Source organism: Sminthopsis crassicaudata, chromosome 2 (assembly GCF_048593235.1).
Source record: "Sminthopsis crassicaudata isolate SCR6 chromosome 2, ASM4859323v1, whole genome shotgun sequence".
Taxonomy (NCBI): Eukaryota; Metazoa; Chordata; class Mammalia; order Dasyuromorphia; family Dasyuridae; genus Sminthopsis; species Sminthopsis crassicaudata.
The window spans coordinates 290,287,210-290,314,466 of NC_133618.1; the positions used below are offsets into that span (position 1 = coordinate 290,287,210).

The window sequence follows — 27,257 nt, forward strand, 5'->3', positions numbered from 1 at the left end:
GAATTTGTTTAATTTATGCTATGAATCTTTCCTGAGAAAAATGTGGTATTATAAAATTTGAACAAATAGTATCAAAGTGAATGTAGACAAGGAATTTTTTAGTACTTTTCAATATTTTATTGGCTAATCCTGTAATAAAGTCCTGTTCTATAATAGATGGTATGAAGGGTAACTCGATCTTGAATGTTACACCAGTAAATTACAAGCTGCAAAGACTTTAGATATGGACCTAACAGTGATCCCTCATGTCTATCATCTGAGAATCAGTCTAATTTTTTTTTCGAGACACTCTTTACCATAGGTTGTTCTAAATATAGGAGTTCATGAAACTATTAAAGGTGGACAGGGTTTCAGTCTGTAGAAGTTAAGTTTTTTTAGTTGACAAATTATTTAATCATGATTTGATTACTACAGGCTTGGGGCTATCTCCCTTCCTGTTCTTTGAAAAAGGGAAGTTAATTTGAAGAAATAGGACTATTATCTTGCCATTTTGAGAGCCTTGATCAGTTCTGACTGGGCATTAGATGAGATAGGAAATTCCACCAGGTTTCTGTCTCCCCTTTTTAGTTCAGGATGATCCCATTTGTTTGCAGTAAGAGGTTGGTAATTAATTATAATAAATATTAGCTCCATCTTACTGAGAAGCCAGGATATATCACTAATATTAAGAAAAAGTAAGAAGAAAGTTTTTTTTTTAACCTCTTAGATAAAAGCTTCTCTTTGAAGGGCCGAACTTTTCTGGTTTGAAAATGTCTTAGAACAGATGTTTTTAACACCTAGTCCATGACCCCACACTCTTCCAAGCATGTCTCCAAACACATTAAAATATAATTGGGAAATTTTTTAAAAACAAATAACAATACTGTAAAACATAAATAATGTTAATATGTGGTTTTCCAAGTCAATAAATAATGCAGCCCATGAAATACTTATGTCTGGTTTAGTAGCTCTGTTTGCAACTGTCTGAAAGGACAGATTTTCTTTTGGGCAGAAATTTTGGTAATGCCAAGATAATTTTGGCATATATTCTTTTTTTTTTTTTTTTTTTTTTTTTTTTTTTTTTTTTTTTTTGCAGTTATTTAAAAGTTAAGATCATATTGTACATTGAAACTAGTATTATCTTACTTTTAGGAAAAAGGAAAATTAAATTCAGGCAATAAATATAATGACAACTTTTTTGGACTATATTGCATTTGCAAGAGACCTTATCCCGATCCTGAAGATGAGGTAAGAAAATTAAGGGTCAAGACAAGAGTCCATGTCACCTGAGGGTTATGGAAATGCATGGTAAGGATTGAACTTCCTCCTGAGTAGGCTTTTTTCTTTTTCTTTTTCTTTTTTATTTTTCTGAGGCAATTGAGGTTAAGTGACTTGCCCAGGGGTCACACAATCAGGAAGTGTTATGTGTCTGAGACCACATTTGAATTTAGGTCCTTCTGACTTCAGGGCTAGTGCTCTGTCTACTATATCACTTAGCTGCCCCCAATGGGCTTTTGTCTTAAGAATGAAACAGCCCACTGCCCACCAGGTATGTTGTAAACAGTAGGCTTATGATAGCTAGGTCCTGTTCTCAGCTGTTCCAGAATTGGTTATGTAATGTTGGAAAGTCATTTCAGCTCTCTGGGAGTTTTTTCAAATGTAAAACGATCAAATTGATCATTTTAAAGCCCTAACAAATTTTTCTATCTTTGAGTTGAAAGGGACCCTATAGGAAACTTAGCCAGAGAGGAAAGGGCCGTTTTCTCAGGTCATACAGATTTTGTTATCCTAAATTCATTGTTTTTTTTTCCTTGAGCTTTGTCCCTTTTTGCCCCTAAAGTGAAGGAAATGGGAATTTAAGTTTATAATTTGGTTTTCTTTAAGACCACAAGGGGGCTCAAGTGTAACAATCTTCCATTGCCCATATCTTTCCTGTACCCCCTTCCTTAGTTGTTTTCCAGTCTTCCTCTGAATAAATAGTCTTTTTTCTATTCCTTCTAATTACCTTTGGGCTAAATTGAATTATGGAAGAATAAATTGAAAACAGCTATGAATCAATCTGGTATGTGTGTGTGTAGATTAAAAACTTAGTGTTTATGTGGGTTTAAAGAAAATGGGACAGAAGCCATAAGTGAACCAATAAAGAGAAAGGGGAAAATGAAGAAGAAAAAAGAAAAAAAAAAAGCCAGTTTTTAAAGAAATTTAAAAATAAAAGGACAAGTATGTAATATACATGTAAACATAAAAATATACAATATTATATGAAAGAATAGTATATATAGAATATTATATAGATAAAAATAATAAAGACATTTAAAAAATGGATACCTCTCTGTATTCAATAATTCTGTTATTACATTTACTGCTGTCCTTTTGGCTTAAAAGGGGTTGTGTAGAGAGTTCCAGCTTGAGATCTCGTTGCTGCTGTAGATCAGCTTATATTCTTAGGGAGTTACCAAAAGCATTACAAAGTTTAATGACTTGTTTTCCTATGGTCACACAACTAGTGCTTTGCTGAGGAACTATTTGAATTCAGGTTATTTGACTCCTAAGGTCTGATTTTTTTCCTGATTGTCTCCTATATTATATACCTTTGCTTCCTTTATTATCAAGATTGTGATTTCAACATTGATTTTCCAATTCATTTTCATGATGCCTTATACTGTTTATTACCAAGCTTCATTATTTCTCTCATTTATTTTTTCATTTAATATTTAAATTAAAATACACATTTGAAATCTTACTGCACGGTATGCAGTTAGAGGCTTCATGAAGAGTTCTCAACCAATTAACACTGAGGACAAAATGACTTAAAATTTTGTGCATAAGAACTATTGGTGTGTCTTGGATATCTTTATTTATCACAACATTGGCTTTTTGTGCTAGATTCCAGATGAGATGATCCAATGTGTAGTTTGTGAAGATTGGTTCCATGGAAGGGTGAGGAATGTTTCTTTCATTTTTTTGAAACTAATATAAAACTTGTGAGATTTTTTTTTAATTATTATTTTTTGTTTTATGGTATACATTACTAAAAGTTGCTATATACTTTGAATATTATCAATACACTACTTTAGTAGCTTAAAAATGTATTTGTTGAAAAATTGGAGGTCATTGGAACATTCTATTTTATAAATTGACAGCATCTGGGTGCAATTCCTCCTGAGAGTGGGGATTTCCAAGAGATGGTATGCCAAGCTTGCATGAAACGCTGTTCCTTTTTGTGGGCTTATGCTGCGCAGTTAGCAGGTAACTTTATTACTGTATTTCTAGACTATTAATGATAACTGAAACAGCCTGCCAATCACGCTATCATTTAAGTGCACTGTAACAGGCTCCTCACTGCTAGGTGTTGTGGAGAGTAGAGGGAAAAAAACCTATAAAATTTGATTTGTGTCCCTTTGGAAAATGGATATTGAAGAAGAACATAGAGTTAGCAGCGTCATTTAGATTATCAACTTAATTGACATCAGAGAAGACTTTGTTGAAAGCTGGAGATTTTTTTATTATTTTATTATTTATTATTCATTTATTATTTTTTATTTATTTTATTTTTAATTTTATTTATTTATAATATATCTAATAATAAATATGTTTATTATTATTTTTATTATTCATGAGTACAGTAATTTCTTCTTTCACATTAAGCATCGTTTCAGATCGTTGCCACCATCACCACAGGCTTTTATTGATGTAGGCCAGGTTTCCTAAAGTCAGTTCCTGCCTAGTTTCACTGTCACCAGTCTCAACTATCTTTTAAGATGACACTACAGGGCCATTTTCATCCTTTTAGGATGACACTCTCTTGCTTATAAACCTGTAGTGCCTGAGGAGTAAAGTCCATATTGTTTAGCCTTCTCTAAGATTATCCACTTCTACTACTTTCCTAGCTAGATTCTCTATTCCAGCCACAGGACTCAGTCCCATGGAAGACGCTCAGTATGACCCAGTGGGAGAAGTACTGAACTTAGAATCAGGAAACCTGGAGTCTGCTCTAGCCTGCATACTTCACCTATAGCATCTTAGGCACCAAATCACTCTGTCCACTAGGCCTTGGTTTCCTCATCTATAAAATGAGAGAGTTGAATTAAATAATGTCTAATCATCTGTAGCTATGCTTTTAGCAGAAAAAAGACTGAAATAGAACGTTTCCAACTTTAAATGCCATTCTTTTTTTCTACATATGGGACCCATGGGTAAAGGAATGAAATCTCATATCCCTAAAATTCCTCCTTACCTTAAACCTTGGAGAACCCTCTGTTGGGTGTCAAGGTTATCAGATATCCAGGGCCTTGGCCTGCTCCAAGTTTTGAACTTCCTGTGAATTTTGCTCTGTTCCTAAGCTGTGAGAGGTCTTTTTGCATGCTTGACATCTAACAAGTAATGAGGGTAAGCTAGAGTAATGGAAAAATGTGATAGAAATTTAAGAAGTCAGTTCTTTTCTTTTTCAGTCCTTACCCCTCTTAATAACATCCATTATAGTAGCATCTCCTTTATTTTTTCCTGATAGAGGATGTTATTTTTAATAATTATATTGTGCTTTTAAGTTTGCAAAGCATTTTCACTGCATTATCTCAATTTGATTTTATAATAATCCTATGAAATAAATTATTATCCTCATTTTGCAGGTAAGAAAGCAGGCAGAAAGAGGTGACTTACCTAGGGTCATATTAACTAAGTCTCTGAAGTCACATTTGAACTCCAATGTCTTAATTCCAAGTCCAATATCTTTGTCACTATCTGAATTCAAAACCCACCTCTAAAACACATTATCTGTGTGACCATGACAAAATAATTTAATTTCTCAGTGTCCTCAGTCAATACATCTTTATGAAGCACTTGCTATGTTTCAGGTACTAAAAGAGGCAAAAGATAATCCCTGCCCTCTAGCTCACAATATAGTGGGGAAGACAACCATTTATTTACAGCATTATATTGCAAGTGGGGCTGGCCTCTATAGTAATAAGAAAGGGGTTGGATAGAAATGAGGGGTGAAGTTACTGATGAATTGTTAGTTGGTATTGGTAATCACCAAGTTTTCATACCAGGACTAAAGAAGTCTCAAATTTAAGTCTTTTTTATATAGCAGATTTTTTTTTTCAAAAAGAAGTAAAGTATATGAAAAAAATTTTTTTAATATTTCATTTCTTTCCAATTATATGTAAAGATAGTTCTTAACATTCATTTTGAGTTCCAATTTTTTTTCCCTCCCTTCCATCCCCCATCTCCAAAATGGCAACAATTTGATATATGTATATACATACATACATACATACATACATATATATATATATATAGTAAGATAAACATATTTCCTCATTCTGTTGTAAAAGAAAAGCCAGAACTATAAGGAAAAGCCATGAAAAACAAACAAAAGGTGAAAATAATATGCTTGGATCTTCATATTCCATAGTTCTTTCTCTGAATGTAGATTACATTTTCCATGAATCTAGAATTGTATAGAATCATTTTATTGCTGAAAAGAGTTAAGTTTATTATGGTTAATCATCACACAATGTTGCTATTATTGTGTACAATGTTCTGGTTCTCCTTTCATTCTTTTTTTTTTTTATAGTATCTTATTTTTCCAAATATATACAAAAATAGTTTTCAACATTCACCTTTGCAAAACCTTGTGTTCAGATTTTTCTCCCTCTCTTTCCCACCTCCTTTTTCAAGACATGTAGGTTGAACATGTACAATCTTCTAAACATATTTCCATATTTATCATGCTACCCAAGAAAAATCAGATCAAATCAAAAGTAGGGGGGGAAAGCAATGAAACAACAAAAGGTGAAAACACTATGCTTGGATTTGCATTCAGTCTCCATAATTCTCTTTTCTGGATGTGGATGGCACTTTACATCCTAAGTCTATTGGAATTGTTCAGAACCATTTCATTGTTGAAAAGAGCTGTGTCCGTCAGAATTGATCATCATACAATCTTATTACTGTATATAATGCTCTGTTGATTTCTGCTTACCTCACTCCAGCATTAGTTCTTGTGGAAGTCTTTCCAGACTTCTGTATTCAGCCTGCTCATCATTTCTTAAAACACAATAATATTCTATTACATTCATATATCACACCTTCCTCAGCCATTTCCCAACTGATGGGCATCCACTCTCCAATTCTTTGTCATCACATAAGGAGCTTCTATAGATACTTTTGTACAAGTCATTTTCCCCCTTTTTTATGATATTTTTGAATATCATGAAAATAAGCAATTTCTAGATCATTGGGAAAAAAAACTTAAGGGGAAAACCACTTGCTTTAGGACTTTGAAGGGAGTCCTTGTTTTAGGTGGTTGTTTAATTAGAAGCCCTCTGAGGCCCTATGATTTTTGCATTTGATTTTACTATTCCCTTTACAATATCTCTCCCTTGGTAGGAGGGTTTTGTGGGACATAAATAAGATAATGAATTTAAAGTGCTATGTAAATGCTACTTACTGTATTCTAAGCCTCTAGTCTCATTATGACTTCATTCCCTGAGCCTCCTCTCATACTTCTGCTGAGCTCTAACTGTTCATAGAGAAAAAGGGTGTGCTGGCTAATATTTAATAATGGGTAGAGAAGGGTGGGGGAATATATATACACATATTTTTAAGTTTAATCTGTTTTATTAGATTTTAAAGTATAGACAAAACTTGTTCAAAGCCTGATCTGTAGCAATGTTCACACAGAAAATTTAAGAACCAGTTCTTGCAAGCCTTTTAGAGCTGGCTCCAACACACCCCAGCTGATAATTGTTTCCCAGTGTTTACAGGGCTGCGGAGGTTTATGTGGAAGTGTAACCTTGATATGCTTAGTCTAGCAGTGAAACAAGGAGCAAGGGAAGGAAGTAGAAGAGAAGTAGATTTCTTCACAAAGTCATGTTCCAAAATGGATTGGGCTGCTTGAAATGGGAGTGAAATAATGGATTCTAAATCAGAAATCTTCAGGTCAATTCTGGGTGACTCCTTTAACAGGAATGTTGTAGGAAGGGGCTATCAGTTCCGAGTTAAACTAGATGTTTTCTGAGGTCCTTTTGCATTCTTTGGTTCTGTGTACAACCCTCCACATCTCTAACTTGCTATACTCTGCCACTCCCAACACTTGAAATGCCCTGCTCTCTCATCTCTACTCTTCTTAAGAGGTATTTATCCTTCTGGTCCCATCTGAAATCTTAATACTTCCATGAAACCCTTTCTCCACCACAAAAGACCATAATGGTGTTTTTCTACCTATAACACTCATTTGATAGGAAGTGTGGTATATGAATATAATAGAATATTATTGTACTTTAAGAAATGATGAACAGGCTGAATTCAGAAGTCTGGAAAGACTTACACAGGAACTGATGCTAGAATGAAGTGAGCAGAACCAATAGAATATTGTATATAGTAACAATGAGATTGTATGATGATCAATTCTGATGGACGTGGCTCTTTTCAACAATGAAATGGTTCTGGACAATTCCAATAGACTTGGGATGTAAAGTGCCATCCACATCCAGAGAGAGAATTATGGAGACTGAATGTGGGATCCAAGCATAGTGTTTTCACCTTTTGTAATTTGTTATACATACAATTAATTCCAAATTCCCTCATCCTTTCCCCTCCTTGAGAAGGAAATCACTTTGTTATAGATTACATATATATAATTGTGCAAAATATATTTCTGTTTTGCCCATGTTGCAAAAGAAGAACAAAAGAAAAGAAAGTATAATATGCTTCCATTTGCATAGTATTCTACTATGCTGGATTTGGATTTTGGAATCAGTAAACCTAAATTCAAATCTATCTTATAGCTTAGTAGGTATGTGATATTGGTCAATCCAATTGAAGTTTGAGGACTTCATTTTTCTTCATCTATAAAAGGTGCATAATATTTTATACTATCTAGGGCAGAATTGATTTGAGGAAAATGCTTTGCAAACCTTATAGTATCTATGTAAATTATAAGCTATTTTGAATTGGTATATTACTGTGTGAAGAACTTTTACTTTTCTAAACAAATTGGAAGTTATTTTGAAGATAGGAACTCTTTTCTTTCTCCTACATATCTCCCTATTCCCCATAGCACTTAAAGCATGTGACTTGCCCAGGGTTGCATAGCCAGTAAATGTCTGAGACCAGATTTAAACTTGAGAAGGTAAGTCTTCCTGACTCTGGGCTGACAACTCCATCCACTGAACTACCTAGCTATCCCAAAAAGCCCATTCCTATTGGGTTGAAAGGTAGGCTATTATAACCTGTAAAGTTTTATTTCTGTAATTTCCCTCAAATTTGTAGTGTTTTCCCTTCCTAAATTCTGCAAGTAATATTAGCACATAGGACAGGAGAATTTACATCTGACAAATATAAGGATGATTATCTTCTAGTTCCTACAGTCACCAAAATAATAACTGCTGAAGATGATGGGGTCCTGAATGTAGATGGAACAGAAGACCAGAAAGTCATCAAAACTGAAAATGGAACAAATAATCATGAAAGTATTCCCGAAGAGAGCATACTAGAAAAGGGAAAAGTCATCAGGGAAGAGAATAAAACAGAGCAAGTTGATGAACCATCTACCAGTTCTGGTTCTGAATCTGATCTACAAGTAAGAATCATATTAATATTAGGTAGGAGTATTATGGACTATGAAAAAGTCAAAGCTTAAGCTAAGTAAAGTGAATTTTAATATGCAGATATAAAACATTTAGACTAAATTGATTATGTAAATTAAGTATATTATAATAAAATTAACACTAAAATAATATTTGATTATTTTTTAATGGTTTGTAGTAATTCTAAATACTTAACACTATTTTACATGCAAATAATATATAGTTTTTCAAAGTTTAAACTAAAGAATGAAATATAGTAATTTAAAAGAGCACCCAAAAAAACCCTGATGCTTTCATTTATCTAGACAGTTTCCATAAATGAACATCAGAATACGGAATCCCATTCAGTCTGCAAGTTACAAGATCTGAGGACCAAGAAGTATGTAAAGCAAGACACTGCTACCTATTGGCCCCATAACTGGCGTAACAAGTTGTGTACCTGTAGTGACTGCATGGTGAGTATTACTGAGTCTAGTTAGTTTTTGATTGTTTAGAGAAGAGATTTTTAAAACAAAAAGAAATGAAGGCATATTTTGAAGTTGATGTCGAGAATATAGAATTATATAATATTTTTCTCTTTGACTCTTTGACCCTATGGATTTTGATTTAGAACATGGGTTCTTATTTGTAAAAATTTGCCCAAATTCCTCAAACCTCTTAGCAGATTACTTGGACTAATTCTGAGGTATTTAATTACAACCATTGATGTAGTTGAATCCCTTGGTTATACTAAAATTCTTATGACTTCTACTGGGTCTTGTGCTACGGGGCTTGTGTAAATGTTTTTTGATGTTCTTATATAGCTTTTGTGATTTCTAGTGACCTACATGATAAGAAAATAAAACATTTTCCTTTTACTGTAGCTTTTTAGATTTCTTATCAAGTATTCCCAATTTCTCATTGATTAAAGCTCTACTCATCAAATGATAATTTATTAATTTTTCATGAGGTTGAGTTTTGAGGGTAGTAAATGTAATGAATAGTAATGAGATATTTTTATTTTATCTTTAAAGAAAATGTATGCAGATCTAGAAGTCCTATTCCTGACAGATGAATATGATACAGTGCTGGCTTATGAGAACAAAGGCAAAAGTGACCAAGGAACAGATAGGAGAGACCCTTTAATGGATACACTTAACAGCATGAATAGAGTCCAGCAAGTGGAACTTATCTGTGGTAAATATTCTCTCGTGTGGAATTTGGGAATATTTATAAAGCATATTTCATTTTATAAACTGTACTGTATGGAGGCTAATATAGTAATGTCATTTTAGTTTTAATATAATTTCTCAAAAAGGCAAATTATTTTTCTAATTTTTTTTCTGTTATACATAAAATTAGTTCCAAATTCCCTCATCTTTTCCCCTCCTTGAGAAGGAAAGCACTTTGTTATAGGTTATGTATATATAATTGTGCAAAACATATTTCTGATTTGCCCATGTTGCAAAAGAAGAACAGAAGAAAAGAAAGTATAATAAACTTCAATTTGCATTCATATGCCATCAATTCTTTCTCTGGAGGGAAATCGCATTTTTCATCACACATCCTTTAAAATTATTTTGGATTGTTGCAGAAAATGGCTAAGTCATTCATAATTGATCATTGTATAATATTGCTGTTAATGTGTACAGTGTTTCTGCTAACTTCACTTTGTATCAGTTCACATAAGTCTTCCCATGTTTTTTTTTTTTTTTGAAAGCATCATTTCTTTTCATCACAATAGTATTCTTTCACAGTCATGAACCACAACTTGTTCAGCTGTACCTCAATTGATGGACATCTCTTCAATCTCCAATTCTTTATTATCACTAAAAAAACTGCTACAAATATTTTTGTATATAGAGATTCTTGTTCTTTTTAGTTTGATCTCTTTGGGATATAGATCTAGTAGTGATATCGCTAAATCACAAGATATTCACATTTTTCTAGCCCTTTGGACATAGTTCCAAATTGCCCTTCAGAATTGTTAGACTTGTGCATTAGCATCCCAGTTTTTCCATATCTCCAATGTTTGTCCTTTTCTGTCATGTTAGCTAATCTGATAGGTATGAGGTGGTATATCAGAGTTTTAAATTTACGTTTCTCTAATCAATAGTGATTTAGATTATTTTCTTCATACCTCTATAGCTAGTTTTGATTTCCTCTTCTGAAAACTGCCTGTTCATATCCATTTATTTATCAGTTAGAGAATGATTTGTATCCTTATACTCAGTTCTCTATGCATTTGAGAAATAAGACTTTACCAGAAAAGCTTAAATGTAAATTTTTTTTCCTAATTTTCTGCTTTCCTTCTGATTTTGGCTGCATTAGTTTGGTTTGTGCAAACCCTTTTTAATTCAGTATAATCATAATTCTTCTAGATCTTGACAGATAAAATTTTTTGTGCTCCCCTGATTTGCTTATGACATTACCCTTTATGTCTAAATCAAGAACCCATTTTGACCATACCTTTCTACACAGTGTTGGTCAATATTTAGTTTCTGCCAAACTTCTTTCCAGTTTTCTTAACCATTTTTGTCAGATAGTGAGTTCTTAAGTGCTTGGATCTTTGAGTTTACTAAATATTAGATAGATTACTGTGGTCACTTACTACTGTGAATTATGTACCTCATTTATTCCATTTATCTACCACTCTGTTTCTTAGCTAGTACCAAATTGTTTTGATGATTTCCACTTTGTAATACAATTTGAGATCTGATTCTTAGGCCCACCACCTTTTGCATTTTATTTTCACTGATTTCCTTGATATTCTTGATTTTTTTGTTTGTTTGTTTTTCCAGATAAACTTTATTATTTTTTTCTATTCTTTAATAAAACATTTATTTTGGGTAAATTGGTGTAAGTAAATTGTTTTGATTGGTGTAAGTAAATTAATTTAGATAGAACTGTCATTTTTTATTATAATTCTAAATATATTCTAAACTCTTTTTTTTTTTTTTTCCCTGAGGATGGGGTTAAGTGACTTGCCCAGGGTCACACAGCTAGGAAGAGTTTAGTGTCTGAGACTAGATTTGAACTTGGGTCCTCCTGAATTCAAGGCTGGTGCTGTATCCACTGCTCCACCTAGCTGCCTCTTATATTCTAAATTCGAAACATACTCTTGAGCAATTAATATTTCTCCATTTGTTTAGATCTGACTTTATTTGTATGAAAAATTTATGTGTTCATAGTTCCTGGGTTTGTCTTAACAGACAAGACTTCCAAGTATTTTATGCTGATTGCAGTTTTTTTAAATGGAATTTCTTTTTCTCCTCTTACTGCTGGACTTGATTAGTAATGTGTAGATATGGTAGTTATTTTTATATATACATATACATAATGTATGCGTGTGTATACTACTAAAATTGTTATTTCAACTAGTTTTTTAGTTGTTATTCTGGGATTTTCTAAGTATGTCATCATATTATTTGCAAAGAGTGATAGGAAAGGCCAAGTTTTATTGAAGGTGTTTGATTTGGGCACCATCTGTCACTGCTGTTGATTTAATTTTTTACTGGTTTTGGCTGCTCTAATTATTATAACAAAACTGCATTCCCCAAAGATGACATACTTGAAAAATAACAAAATATGCTATTTTGAATAAATGTGGATAAAGAAGTAACAGAGAATGTAATAGAAAGCCAGTTCTTCTGTTTCTTAATTATCCAGTGCTACTCAAATGATGTCAGTCCTGACATTGTTCTTTTGTTCTTCAATTTACTCCTACATTAAAAAGAATCCCACTTTTGTTACAAATTTCTATTAGTTATGTAGAATTAGAATTTTAAATAGTAGTTAGAATTTTTAATTAGAAATGAAATTTTTCTGTGCATACCCTTTGATCCAGCAGTGCTACTACTGGGCTTATATCTCAAAGAGATCTTAAAGAAGGGAAAGGGATCTATATGTGCAAAAATGTTTGTGGCAGCCCTTTTTATAGTGGCTAGAAATGGAGAATGGCTGAATAAGTTGTGGTAGATGAATGTTATGGAATATTATTGTTCTTTAAGAAATGACCCACAAGATGACTTAAGAAAGGCCTGGAAAGACTTACATGAACTGGTGCTGAGTAAAATGAGCAGGACCAGGAGATAATTATATACTTCAACAACAATACTATATGATAATCCATTCTAATGGACATGATTCTCTTTAACAATGAGATGAACCAAATCAGTTCCATTTCATCAATAATGAAGAGAACTAGCTACACCCAGCGAAAGAACTATGAGAAATGAGTATGAACCACAACATAGCATTTCCACTCCCTCTGTTTTTGTCCGCTTGCATTTTTTATTTTCTTCTAAGTCTGATTTTTCTTGTGCAGCAAAATAACTGTATGGATATGTATACATATATTATATTTAACATATACTTTAGCATAGTTAACATTTATTGGTCAACCTGCCATCTATGGAGGGAAGGAGGGGAAAAGTTGGAGCAGAAGGTTTTGCAAGGATCAATGCTGAAAAATTACCCATGCAAATTTAAAAAAAAAAAAAAAAAAGGAAATTTTTGCTATTTCTGTGATTTTTCTCCTTCCCAGCCCTCTTTTATTCAGAGTAATTTCAACAAATTCCACCAGAATCCTACCTTTCCCACATCTATTGTTCATTAATTTGTCCTGCATTTCTAGAACAATTTGTCTTTTAACAAACCTCCAGCCTTCAGGTTCTTTCTTGATGAGAGCCTCTTCCTTCTTGCTGTCTTGTTCCTTTTCTTTCCCCTTCCATCACTTAACTTGGGCCAAGCTCTTTGATTCCAGTTGTAGTGAGAAAAAAAAGTGACCAGAAGCCCTTCATTTAAGTCCTAATTCTGCTACTTAAATGTTTTGTGACTTGGGCTGATCACTTAATCTTTTTTTTTTTTTTTTCCCCTGAGGCTGGGGTTAAGTGACTTGCCCAGGGTCACACAGCTAGGAAGTGTTAAGTGTCTGAGACCAGATTTGAACTTGGGTCCTCCTGAATTCAGGGCTGGTGCTCTATCCACTGCGCCACCTAGCTGCCCCTGATCACTTAATCTTAAGGCCTTAATTTTCCTATTTCTAAAAGGAGAGGGTAAATGATCTTTTAAGAGCCTTCAACAGTAACATTGTGAACCTAAAGTTTTCTTCCTCTAAAATTTTCTTTCCTCCCCCTCTCATATGCTTACCTAAATATATATAATGAGTGCTGTGAAGTATATGTTTGTGTCCATTAATATAAGTTGTTGTAGTTTAATTTCTCCACCAGGCTTTATGATCTCATAAAACAGATATGATATTGCCTCTTCATGTGATATCTTCTTTTCTCTATCAGTAGCTGAGTATATAGTAGAGTTCAAAGTTTGTAATAGACATATTTTAAAAAATGTTTTTTCATGGGTATAGGTAGTGTGGATTTAGAGATTAAACATGACTTATCTGAATTTTCCCAAAGATTAAATATATAGAAGAAAAAATTATTTTTTAATTTCTCAGTTAATCATATTTGAAGTTAGATCTGTACCTTTTTAGGACTGGGATTACTGAGATGAAGTTGAAGGGAGTTCAGAAGAATTTAAAGTAATATGTGAAATGAACTTCTGGTTTCATATAAGAGGAATAATTCAAGATTAAAAATGCTAGTAGACAAATCTCTTTCAAACATAGTGACAGAAGTTTTTGGGTTTTTTTTTTAATAGCAGATGCTTTTTCATTGAAGTTAATGTGTATTTTTTTTCTGTTCTAGAATATAATGATTTGAAGACTGAACTTAAAGACTATCTCAGGAGATTTGCTGATGAAGGAACGGTAAGATGAAGTACAGCTTTTAAAACATTGCTTTGAATTCCTTAAAAATGGATTATTTTCTTCAATTTTTTTATTAATTTTATAATTATAACTTTTTTTTGACAGTACATATGCATAGATAATTTTTTTTTACAACATTATCCCTTGTACTTCCTTCTGTTCCGAATTTTTCCCCTCCTTCCTTCCACCCCCTCCCCTAGATGGCATGTATTCCCATACATATTAAATATCTTATAGTATATCCTAGGTACAATATATATGTGCAGAACCGAATTTTGTTGTTGTTGCAAAGGAAGAATTGGATTCGGAAAATAAAAATAACCTAGGAAGAAAAACAAAAAAAAAGTGCTCACAGTTTGCACTCATTTCCCAGTGTTCCTTTTCTGGGTGTAGCTGATTCTGTCCATCATTGATCAATTGGAATTGGATTAGCTCTTCTCTATGTTGAAGATATCCACTTCCATCAGAATACATCCTCATATAGGTATCATTGTTGATTTCTTCAACAATTTCAATGATCAGTTGTGTTATTAGATCTCTTTATCATAAAGAGGCAAAAGATATGCAGATAACTTCTTTTCCTGGGTGGTGTAACATGACTTCCTTTCTGAAATATTGTTGAATCGAAGACCAAAGCAAGTTTCTTCTACCTGTTTGTTTTGTTTTATTTTTAAATCATCTACAAAGACATCTTGACTTGCTTTCATGGGTTTTTTTTTAACTTTGCAGTAGCTTTCAAAACATTATTAGTCATTTCTTCCTCACTAACATAATCAGCCACGTGTGTCTACTGTCTTCCATCACTTGTTCTTACTGTCTTCTTAGATTTTGAAGGAGGAATGTTCCTTCAAGCATTATCATATGACAAGAAAAAAGTCAGCATTCTATATAAAACTTCTCAGGGGAATATAATTCCCTACTATCTGCCTGGTTACATATTAGAAGCATTGCTAAGAGAGATCCGTTTAATTAACATTATAAAACTTTTTAGAGGATAGAATGCTCAGAAATGTCACAATTCTTATGGTATATCTTATATTTTAGTTGTTTTTTTAAACTATGTATATAAATAGTCTTTAATATATTATCTTAATTTCAGTTGAAAAAACTATTGTACAAGAGACATGCTTGACTTATGAAGGAGGTATCAGCATAGTGGAAAGATTTAAAATCAGAAAACCTGCGTTGAAGTCCTGGCCTTGCAAAGGCAATTTATAGTTCTGTCTCAGTTTTCTCACCTGTACAGTGGGCATAATATTTATATTCCCTGTCTCATATACTTTGTAATCCTTAGAATACTATATAAATGTTATCATTTGCTCAAGTAAATTGCATGATTTTTCAGTTAACATTGGGCCAAATATAAAAGCAACTTTATATTTCTAAAATGAAGTCATGCAAACATCGTTTAGGTACTCTAACTTAAGAAGTTACAAAGTATAGCACTGTTAAACAATTTTAGAAGGATAGGCATCTGCAGATAATCTGAATAGCTGACCTTGCTGAGCCTTCATATCATCAAGGAAAGTTGAACCAATGTTGTACTGCCTCATCAGCATTTTACTCTCTTTGCCCTTTTTCTGTCATGTGCAGATTCTTATCTTCTCTTTTAAGCCTAATTCAGTTTTTTAATTCTGCTGCCCTTTATCTCACTAGAGGAAGCTTGCTGTCCATATTATATAGTGATTTCTGTACAATTCCCACACTATTGTGTTTTATGTATGCTGCTCTGCAGGTCAAATAATATTTTATTCAATTGTAGCTTTGTTCTGCTGCCTATGTGTACACTGTAGTACAGGTTACATTATTCTGTAGTTACCTATTGTGGCTTTATCAATGTACTCTGAGAGAGAGAGAGAGAGAGAGAGAGAGAGAGAGAGAGAGAGAGAGAGAGAGAGAGAGAGAGAGAGAGAGCGCTTCAGTTTCCCTATAGCTGAGGTATATTGGGTGTATCATTGGCAAGTCTGTTCTATTGTAATTCAAATGATTATTTACAGTAGACATGTCCTGTGCTTTCTGGAGCAATAAAAGTTCAGGTGCTTGTTTCATATCCAGATATCCATATACTCAAAACACAAGGTATTCTGTATTTTGAAGGACTTTTGAGGTGGAACTTGATAATTTGGGAGTTCTCTTTTGGAACTTTTTAATTTTTTTTTTTTATTCCAAAAGTTTCTGATATTTGGTACTATGACCATTAATTTCTTATATTTTTTTCTTTATCTTTTTTTCCTTTTTGTACTCTGCTTCTCTCTCTCTTTTTTTTTTTTTTTTTTTTTTTTTTTTTTGACTTTTTAGAATTAGATTATGATGGGCTTTAAATCTGCCAGAAGAGTTTTTATTTGACTCTAGAAATAACCAACATGTACATTGGTAGCTATGTGGAGGATGAATACAGCTATATTACTGTAGTCTGAACAAGAGGTGAAGAATTCCAGAACAAGAGTGGTGGCTATGTGAAAGAAAGAAGGAGGTGGATTAGAGACCTGTAAGAGGCAGAATCAACCAGTCTTGGCTCATTAGAGAATGCATTGTATGTGAAAGAAATCCAATAGTTAAAGATTACTCGAAGGCTGCCCTCCATAGAAAAAAGAGAGCTGGGCTTAGGGGCAAAGAATAATTAATTCTCATATTCGATATGAAATATAAAAAGGACATAAAGTTCAAGGCTCTTATACTTCTCAATGCTCATGTAGTGCAGAAGAACATAATTCTTGATTTCAAGAGTATATGAAGATACTGTTTTGAGGACACTTTAACTGTTTGGTTACTCCATTTAGTGGTAAAGACCATGTACAACTCTTTGTTATTTATTATCTTTGTTATTCTGTAAACCCAATTCTTTGTTATATCAAAAAGTGCCTCTTTGAATATTGTCGTGGGCATAGACCTTACCCACTCCCACTTCCTTTGTCCCAGGGATGAAGGGTTTATTCCTAAAATAGACTAGGGGGAAGCTGTATTTAGACATTGCCTGGATATCAAAAGAGAATGTGGACTCCTCATCTTCTTACATAATTTTCTGATAAAATTTTGAACAATTCTTAGTTGGTAACACTTCAGGTGATATGGATTACATAAAATTGAAAATCTGTTCAAACAAAATAAATGCCATTAGAACTATAAGGAGAATTATTAACTGAGAAAAAACCTTTATAGAAAATTTATCTGATAGAAGTTTAACATCCAATATATAGAAAGAATTGATTCAAACGTTAGACAAGAACTACTTGCCTATAAATAAGGTTTAAAGACTATGAACAGGTAGTTCTCAAATGAGGAAATACAAACTTTGAACAACCACATGAAAAAATTGCTCCAAATTATTAATAAGAGAAATTGAAATGAAAATAACTGAGGTTTCCTCTCATACCCAGTAGAGTAGCAAAGATAACAAAAGAAGAAAATTGTAGTTGTTGGAGGGAATGTATAGAAGTAGCATATGAATAAATGCATTGTTAATAGAACTGTTCCAACTAGTCTGAAAGCAATTTGGAACTGTATTTTCAAACTTTTGCATGTCCTTTGATCTGGGGTCACCATCATTCAGCACATTACAAGAAGAGGTCAAGGATAGAGGAGGGGAAATCCACACCCAGAACAATATTCAGAACAACACTTGTTGTAGTAGCAAAGAACTGGAATAAAAAAACAAAAAAGAGGCTTTCAACTGGGGAATAGTGAAACAAATTGTAGTGGTACCATAAGTGATAGTGGATATGATAGGTTTAGAGAAATGTAAGAGGAGATGTTTTGGGAAGATTGTCCAAGTGAGGTGTCCTCAGGGCAGCTTTCCCCTTACTATACCAAATAACAGAGGTGAAAATACTAAAATACAGAAAACTCAGCAACAATAGAAGGAAGAAAGATGAAAAATCTTACTGGACCTACTCCACAGCCCATAGTTTTTGGCACTAAAAGCCCCTGTTTTTTCCCTTTTTCCCATAGTGTTTACTGACTCTGCCTACTTCTCACACTATATCAATTTTAGGCAACTTTTGCAGTTTAACTCGTGTGAAATCCCACCTGGGCTATTAGGTTTGGGCCTTGTGCTGGGTATTCCCTTTCTGGTAAAGGGCTTTATTCCCTCCCTATAACTTCTATAGTTGCGGCATTTATAAGAATTTGATTTTACAGTGTCCTAGGGAAAAATCAACTTCCAGGGTGAGTAATGAAGAAGAAAAGGGAGTGTTTGTGAAAGGATGTGAAATCCTGGGCACATGCTTTTGGATAGGGGAAGGACCAGAAATACAGTAATAAAAAATAATAACATGATTCCAGAAATCATGTAGAAAAATTCCTCAGAATCAAAAGAATCCATAGAATACTGATAAAAACCCCAGATTTAATTCACCAAGAAATCTTGTGGTCAGACTCCAGAATTAAAAAGATCAAAGAAATAATTAGCAAACATCATTGATGGTCAGATAATGTAGAAGAACCTTCTATATAGAAAAAGCATGCAAAGCAAGGAGAGAAGAGGGTCAGGAGACCAGGTAGTGAACCTGCAAGGACTTGAGAGAAAAGGTGGATAAGAGATTTTATATATATATATATATATTCCTCTTGTTTTGGTGGAACAGTGAAGATCAGAACAGTGTGAAGAAGGATACAGAAGAGGAAGAGGGAGTTTGATTGTAAAAAGTAGATGAGAATGTTAGTAGCATCTCAAAGTAATCCCATGGAGGCAGGAGTGGCTGAAATAAGCAAGCAACAGTGCTGGGAAAGTTTAGATAATCCATGAGATGGACTTCATGAGAAGGGATTGGTGAATCTTTGTACTAACTTTCATTGAAAGGAGAAAATGGTTGGAACCCTGGGAAGACATGGGTGGAGAGAGTTGAACCAGAAGTTGTAGGTTTAAAGGGAGGATGAGGAAAGAAATCAATAGAGATAAGTGAGAAGGGGAAAAGACAAGAAATTGAATCTTACTTCTTTGGCTTATTCCTTTTAATCTGGATTTCTGTGATTATTGATGATTTAGGGTAGTGTTTCATATGTTAAGAGTTTGTAGATGTTATTTTGAATATTGTTTTTTCATGTCCTTGGATCATTGATGGATACTATTTGAGTTATTGGGAATGATTGATCAGAGATAATTGATGTAAAGGTTTTTCTCAGGCATCTGCTTCCTTGCATTTCACAATTGAGTTGATTTTGTTTATGCAGAAGTTCTTCAATTTCTGTGATAGAAGTTATATTTTATCTTTTGTGATTATTTGGTAAAGAACTCTTCTGTAGCCATCTTTGAAAAGTATCTGATCTGGTGGTTGGTTCTTCAGTGTTTTTTAGCATATATTTTTAAGTATTTAGATTATATATCCACTTTGAGCTTATGAGATATCCAATTTCCTTAGCAGTTCTTTTCATATAAGAAGCTCATCTCCAAATAAAAATTGATAAACCTCTATAGCAAATCTGGTTACATACAGAAAGAGAAAGTAAAATCGATCAATAAAAATGAACTTGGTGATAAAACAATTGAGAAATAAAATGTATTATACATAATTTTATGCTAACAAGATAGAGATAATTTTAAAGAAATGAATAATTCCTTAAATAATACTATACCCAGATCTCTAGAACATATAATTGAGATCTATTTTTATAGTATTCTTTTTCCAAATACATGCAAAGATAGTTTTCACCATTCACCTTCCCTTTCCCCTCAAGACAGCATGTGTGCAGTTTTTCTAAACATATTTCCATATTCATTATGCTGCACAAGAAAAATCAGATCAAAAGGGAAAAAATCACGAGACAAAAAATGCTATTGCAAACAATAACAACAAGAAAAGATGAAAATATGCCTTTGATCCACATTTAGTCTCCATATCGTTCTCTCTGTGGATATGTTATGCCATCTTTTCATTACAAGTGCATTGAAATTGCCTTGAATCACTTCATTGTTGAAAAGAACCAAGTCCATCATAGTTGATTATCACATCATCTTATTGCTGTGTACAATGTTCTCTTGGTTCTATTCACTTCACTTAGTATTAGTTAATGTAAGTCTTTCCAGGCTTTTCCGAAATCAGCCTATTCATCATTTTTTATAGGACAATAATATTCAATTACATTCTTATATCATAACTTATTCAACCAGTCCCTCACTGATAAACATCCAGTCAATTTCTAGTTCCTTTCCATTACAAAAAGGGCTGCTACAAACATTTTTGCACATGTGAGTCCTTTTCCTTCTTTTATGATCTCTTTGGGATACAGGCCCAGTAGAAACACTGCTGGATCAAGGGTATGCATTTTTAAAGCTCTTTGAGCAAAGTTCCAGAGTGCTCTCCAGAATGGTTGGCCCAACAGTAATGTATTAACACTCCAGTTTTCCCATATTCCCTCCAACATTTATCATTTTCTTTTCCTGTCATCTTAGCCAATCTGAGAAATATGAAGTGGTACCTCAGTTATTTTGCATTTCTCTGATCAATAGTGATTTAGAGCATTGTTTTCATATAACTAGAAATGGCTTTAATGTCTTTGAAAATTGTCTGTTCATATCCTTTGATCATTTATCAATTGGGGAATGGCTTATATTATAAATTTAAGGCAGTTCTGTATATAATGTAGAAACACTGGCTTTACAAATTTTTCCCCAGCTTTCTCCTTCTCTTCTAATGTTGGCTGCATTGGTTTTGTATGTACAAAAACTTTTAATTTGATGTGATCAAAATTATTGTATGTTTTGTATTTCATAATGTTCTCTAGTTCTTCTTTGACTATAAATTCTTCCCTTTTCATACAGATCTGAGAAGTAAACTCTCTTTTGTTCTCCTAATTTGTTTATAGTATTATTCTTCTCTCTTTTTTTTTTTCCCTGAGGCTGGGGTTAAGTGACTTGCCCAGGGTCACACAGCTAGGAAGTGTTAAGTGTCTGAGAGCAGATTTGAACTTGGGTCCTCCTGAATTCAAGGCTGGTGCGCCACCTAGCTGCCCCTGTAGTATTATTCTTTATGTCCAAATCATGAACCTATTTTGGCCTTATCTTGGTCTAGGGAGTTAGATGTTGGTTTCTTAGTTTCTGCCATACTATTTTTCAGTTTTCCCAGCAATTTTTGTGAAATAATGAGTTCTTCTACCAGAAGATAGAGTAGTTTTGCAGGTTACTATAGTCATTAACTATTGTGAATTGTGAACCTAACATTCTACTGATCCACCATTCTGTTTCTTAGCCAGTATCAAATGGTTTTGATCATAAAAAAGGGAAAGGGACCCACATAATGCAAAAAGTTTGTAGGAACTCTCTTTGGGGTGGCAAGGAACTGGAAACTGAGTGGATGCCCATAAGTTGGGAATGGCTGAATAAGCTATGATGTCTGAATATAATGTAATATTGTTATTTTCTAAGAAATGATCAGCAAGAATATTTTAGAATGCCCTGGAGAGACTTAAATAAACTGATGCTAAGTGAAGTGGGTAGAAACAAGAGAACATTATATCAGTAATAGCAAGATTACACAGTGATCAGTTTTGATGGTTGAAACTCTTTTCAATAATGAGATGATTTAGGCCAATTGCAATGGACTTGTGATGGAGAGAGCCATCTGCACTCAGAAAAAGAACTATGGGGACTGAATGTGAAATACTTTCAACTTTTTTTTGTTATTTGCTTGTCTTTTTTTTTTTTTTTTTCTTTTTCATTTGATTTTTCTTGTGCAGCATGATAAATGTGGAAATATGTATAGAAGAATTGCATATATTTAACATTTTGGATTACTTACGGTCTAGGAGAAGGAGAAAAATTTGGAACACAAGATTTTGCAAGAGTGAATGTTGAATACTATTTTTGCATACTTTTGAGAATAAAAAGCTATTATTAAAAAAAAATCCCAAATCACATAATTATGTTCACAGATGAAGAAAAAACTGGTGAAATACATTTTGTTTTAAATAGAAAGCATAATATTTGAAGGATTATTTTTAATCAATTAAAAAACAAACTATAGCTAGCTTTTCTGGGAAATATATGGATAAAACAAGTATATCTGATCTCTCTAGTATTATTTATCATAATGTTAGGAATGCTAGTAATAGCATTAAAACAAGAGAAAGAAATAAAAGGCACTAAAATTGACAAAGATGAGACAGAATGATCCTTATTTGCAGGAGATAAGATTGTTTATCCTCGAAGATCAAAATTATTTGAGAAAAGTGTTAGCTTTAAGAAGTTACATGGTACAAAATAACACATAATTATCATTTCTCTGTAGCAAGAATAAATCCAGGAATAAAATAACAAAAAAAAAAATCCATTTCCAAATAACTACAAAGTACTTAAAAGATCAGTCTACCAAGAATACACTCAGAATTTATAGTTAAACATACAAAACATTCTTTAAAAAATAATCCTTGAACATTTGGAAAGATGTTAATTCCTCATGTTGAGATCATATCATACTTATTTTTTAAAAGGGGAAGAGGAGTACACTTGGAATAGAGAGACATTGTGAGTTTTTTTTTTAATAGACTGTGATGACCTGAAAATTTATCAAATGGTGGCTTCCCCAATGTACATTTTAATTTTGGCATTTTTTAAAACATATTGAAGTATCAATAATTTACAAAGTAAAACTTGTGTTGTTAATATTTTTGGACTTTAGTAAATGGGAGCCCATGAAGTCCTTATTGTCTCCACCAATAATAATAGATTCAGTAAATGGTTCCAGCCTTTATAAGGCACATAGTTAACCCCCACATTGTGTGTCTCTAGTGGTATCAGTTAAACATTTCTCTAATAGAGAATACCCTGTGGGGAAATTTATCCTATTGGCCATATCTGCTGCTAAGTACATGGTGTACTCAGGGCTAAAGCTCCTGAATTGTCCTAAGTTGAACATCATCAGGTGCTTCAAGGACTGCATATCTTAGTATTGTACACTCCTGAGGAAATGAACCCAGGTCAGCTGCCCAGGAGGCATTTGTGCTACTTCTCCATCAAACACTTTGCCTAGAGCAGAAGAACCCTGAAGAGATGGTGAGAGCAGCTGCTCTGAGAGTAGCTCTTTGGCATTCTCATAGCACTGTCAAGTGGGTGTGTCAGCCCTTTTCTCAATTCCTGCAGCATTTAGCCTGGTGTTCTAGGGGTGTAGAAAAGCAGGAAATTTGGGTTTGTGTCCCACTTCAGAGTTTTACAACCTCTGTGACCCCAGACAAGTCAATGAATTTCTCTGATCTTGGTTTTGCACCTGTAAAATAAGGATGGTAATACTTGTATTAACTACTTCATAAAGTTGCTAGAAAAGCACTCTTTAAACATCAAAGTACTTTGTAAAGTCATTTTCAAAAGTATTTACTACTGCTGGCTAACTTGTCTAGAACAATTTAAAGTTTGCAAAGAACTGTACATATGTTATCTCATTTTGATCATCACAATAACTCTATGAAGTGGATGGTGCTATTATTATATCCATTTTACAGATGAGGAAACTAAGACTGAAGGAGGTTGTGACTTGCTTAAGGTTTACATGGCTAGCAAGTGTCTGAGTCAGAGTTTGAATTCAATTTGCCTGCCTTTAAGGCTAGCATTCTGTCCTGCTGCCACTTCATTGACTGAGAGTAAGGAAAATGAGATTCAGAAAAGTTTCTTGTTTTAGGTTCTATACCTTTTTTTTTTTTTTTCCCTGAGGCAGTTGGCATTAATTGACTTGCCCAGGGTCACACAGCCAGGAAGTATTAAGTGTCTGGGGCTAGATTTGAAGTCGGGTCCTCCTGACTCGTCAGGTCTCTCCACTGTGTCACCTAGTTGTCCCTCAAGTTCTAATTCCAGGTTTTTTCCATCACATGTCTGGATCATTGGAATCATGGCTAAGACATTGGCAGGGCCACAAATACTGGTACATATTTCACCACCTGATAGCAATCTCCCACGTTTCATCATTTTGGGTCTGCTTTAGAATTCAGGGGTAGAGGGGTGGGAAGGCTAGAATTTTAATGAGTGCAGGAAGGAATTTTGAAAAGCTGTATTCTTATTCTCTTTTGGGGAAGGGGATAATTTTGACAGTATGTTTTCCCCTTTTGCTTTTTTGTGACTTTTATTTTCTCCTAATTACTGCTTATTTTATTTTTCACCAACAGGTCGTTAAGAGAGAGGACATTCAGCAGTTCTTTGAAGAATTTCAGTCAAGAAAGAGAAGGCGGCTAGATGGGATGCAATATTACTGCAGCTAGAATGGCATAAATAAGATTTTTTATTTCAGGCCAAATGGGAATGCTGATGTTAGATAAATAAAGGAGGCACATTTATAACTGTTTGGTCCCCTTTTCACCATGCTCCTTTCCAAGAGGACTTATCCAGCCTTCTGCTGTTAGTACATGCTATTACTTTAGTGACCAGAATTCGTATTCTAATTTCACTATCTATGATCCTCATTGTGTATTCAGTTCAATATAACTCTGGTTTGTTGACTCCCATTCTCCGCCCTAGTCTCAATTGTTTTTTAGGTTTTAGGGAGTTTGATTTGGTTTTAAAAAAAGGTTGCCAGGATAATAGCTCCTTTTCTGCTGCCTAGTACTATAAGCCAGGTATTAACTGTTAAATTTTGATGGTTGTTTACAAAGTGCATTGGATTTTTTGATATTATCAGGGATACTTATGAGCCTATATTAAAAACTGACCTACTTTGATATTGTCATATTTTTAAAAAGCTATTATCAGGGTCCCAGAAAATTATGTTCTCTCCAAACCTATGCTGAAGCAAATATATCTGTGGCAGAATATCCTCCTAGGAGTGAGCTTTGTGACCAGGGCAGCATGTGCCCCATATGGAAGGGGATAGACTCTATGAAAATGGATAGAAAAAAAGATTTTGTGCTCATGGATGATTTTTTTTTGGGGGGGGTAACAGAAAAATCAACACCTTGTTTCCTTTTAATTGTGATGGTATCTCCTTTGGATGCTGGTCAAGTTTCCTACATTTGTGAAAAGTGAAGCTCCATAGAAAGCCATGTCAGTTAGTAGAAAGTCTCCTTGAGAGTCTTTCACCCCCATTTTTCTTTTTGGAGCAAGAGCATTCATTGAAAAGTATGTAGCCTTGAATCAGTGCCTCCCTCTATGTGAATCACTTTTTTTGGAAATAGATGGTGGATGTGCTTTAGGACACATTGACTGCTTTGGATTTCTTAAGTCCTACTGATAAAATACATGTTCACATAGAGGCCACGTAGGTTCAGCAGGAACTCCAATTTGACATGCCCTCTCATGACTAGTACCTTAGAGTTGTTAGGCTTTGAGCTTAGAAGAAAAAAAACCTGTCTTTTCTAGTGGTTCTGCTGGGACAGTGGGGCTGTCTGTCTTTGATTGGAAGATCCTTGTGTTCTCTGAATCTCAGGAGGGCTCCTACACAGCCCTGATACTTAGCAGTCCTGGCAAGAGTGAGTATTTTGCAGGAGGCCCTGACAGTCTCTTCAGAGCTAAGGCTCCTCAGGGGATCTCACCTGGAGGTTATCAGGACTCGTTAGGAGGGACAACATGACTGGCAAGGAGGACAGACTCATTTGCCTGTGTACTTTTATTTTTCAGATAATAGGATCATAGAATTTAGGATTGGAAGGGACCTTAGAATCCCTATATAAGCCTTTTATCTTACTGATAAGGAAATAAGGCCAGAGAATCTAAGTGACCAGTCACAGGTTGTAAGGAAATTGTAAGATTTGAACTCCGGTCTTCTTACTCCAAATTCATTACTCTTTCTACTAGTTTGACAGTTTGTTTGTTTTTTTAACCTATAGGCCAAGGCTGTATTTCTACATGGCCTAAAAGTTTGTCTCTTTCAATAAATATTTATTATAAAAGTACCTAAGGTGTATGGATTCTGTGGTAGGGACTGGGCATACAAAGTCTAGATAAGCCATAGTCCTGCCAGTTGTTTTTGACCCAGTGCCCTAAAGTAACTTACCTGGCCAGAGATAAGACCTATTAAATCTGAGACTGGTTGTCAACAGAAAAACAAATTGCCACTGGCGCCTAAGGGTTTGTTTGGTAAAAGGCACTGATCTTTCTTTAACATTAACCAAAAAACTTCTATTATATCTGTTGTTCACAGCTCCTTTTCTGACTTTATTGGGCCACTTCTCCTCTTAGAGACTAATTTTGGTCAGGATGCAAATATGCTCAGCGCATGTTTTATGCAAAACAGGAATATATTAGTTTGCTTTAAAAACAAATTCTGGTATTGTATGTGCATTTTTGTAGAAATTGTTACTGGAATTGTAACTACTTAATTTCAATCAAGATTCTGTAAAAATTTAAATAAAACAAATTTAGAAAAAGATCTCTGTATTTTTCTTCTTCAAATGAATTTTTTTGTCTCTTAAAAGCTCTGACCAAACCTGCCCATTGCAGGAGTGATCAATCTAGTATTTTCAAGGATTATGAAATGTTTTTCTAAAAAGGATCTTTGTTGAGGTAAGTTTTTACCCTTGAGTCCCACCCTTCCCCCAGCTCCCAGCATTATATTCCTAACATGCCAGTCTTACTACTTCCTTTCTCTAGGCTAATTAACTCTGGTGCCTTCAGAACTCATCTGTTCATCCTCTTATAATCTGGCTCCAACCTCCCTGTCAGACCTTATATGTTATTTCCCCTCTTGCACTGTTCAGTTTACCAAAATGGCTGCGTTCCTCCTTTGGCATCTGATTTCTTAAGTCCCAGACAGTCCCACATGCCTGGAATGCCTTGCCTTTTCTCATGTGTTAGAATCTGAGTCTCAGCTCAGGTGTCACTCATAAAATAAGACTTTTGCTGATCCTATTTGTACATTTTTTAAGATTATATCCTTAGGTTATAGAGTTATTTCTTAGAGGCAAGGGCTTCTAAACTTTGTTTCCCAGTATTGTGCTTGTCAATGATAAATGTTTGCTGGAAATAATAGATGTTCCTGTTTCACCGATAGGGAAACATGTTAAGAGGCAGAGTGACTTGTCAATAG

The 27,257-nt window shown here is 34.0% G+C and overlaps 1 protein-coding gene across 1 annotated transcript in view; it reads left to right on the plus strand.

The window, feature by feature from the left end:
* UBR7 (ubiquitin protein ligase E3 component n-recognin 7) overlaps positions 1–26,598 on the plus strand; it is a 30,901-nt gene extending 4,303 nt beyond the window's left edge. The window contains exons 4-11 of the mRNA XM_074289659.1: positions 1,132–1,227; positions 2,866–2,919; positions 3,123–3,228; positions 8,343–8,563; positions 8,876–9,025; positions 9,584–9,746; positions 14,258–14,319; positions 24,406–26,598. Coding sequence (XP_074145760.1) covers positions 1,132–1,227; positions 2,866–2,919; positions 3,123–3,228; positions 8,343–8,563; positions 8,876–9,025; positions 9,584–9,746; positions 14,258–14,319; positions 24,406–24,498 — 945 coding nt within the window. The 3' untranslated portion in view covers positions 24,499–26,598. The remainder of the gene's footprint in view (positions 1–1,131; positions 1,228–2,865; positions 2,920–3,122; positions 3,229–8,342; positions 8,564–8,875; positions 9,026–9,583; positions 9,747–14,257; positions 14,320–24,405) is intronic.
* The last annotated feature ends 659 nt before the right edge of the window (positions 26,599–27,257 follow it).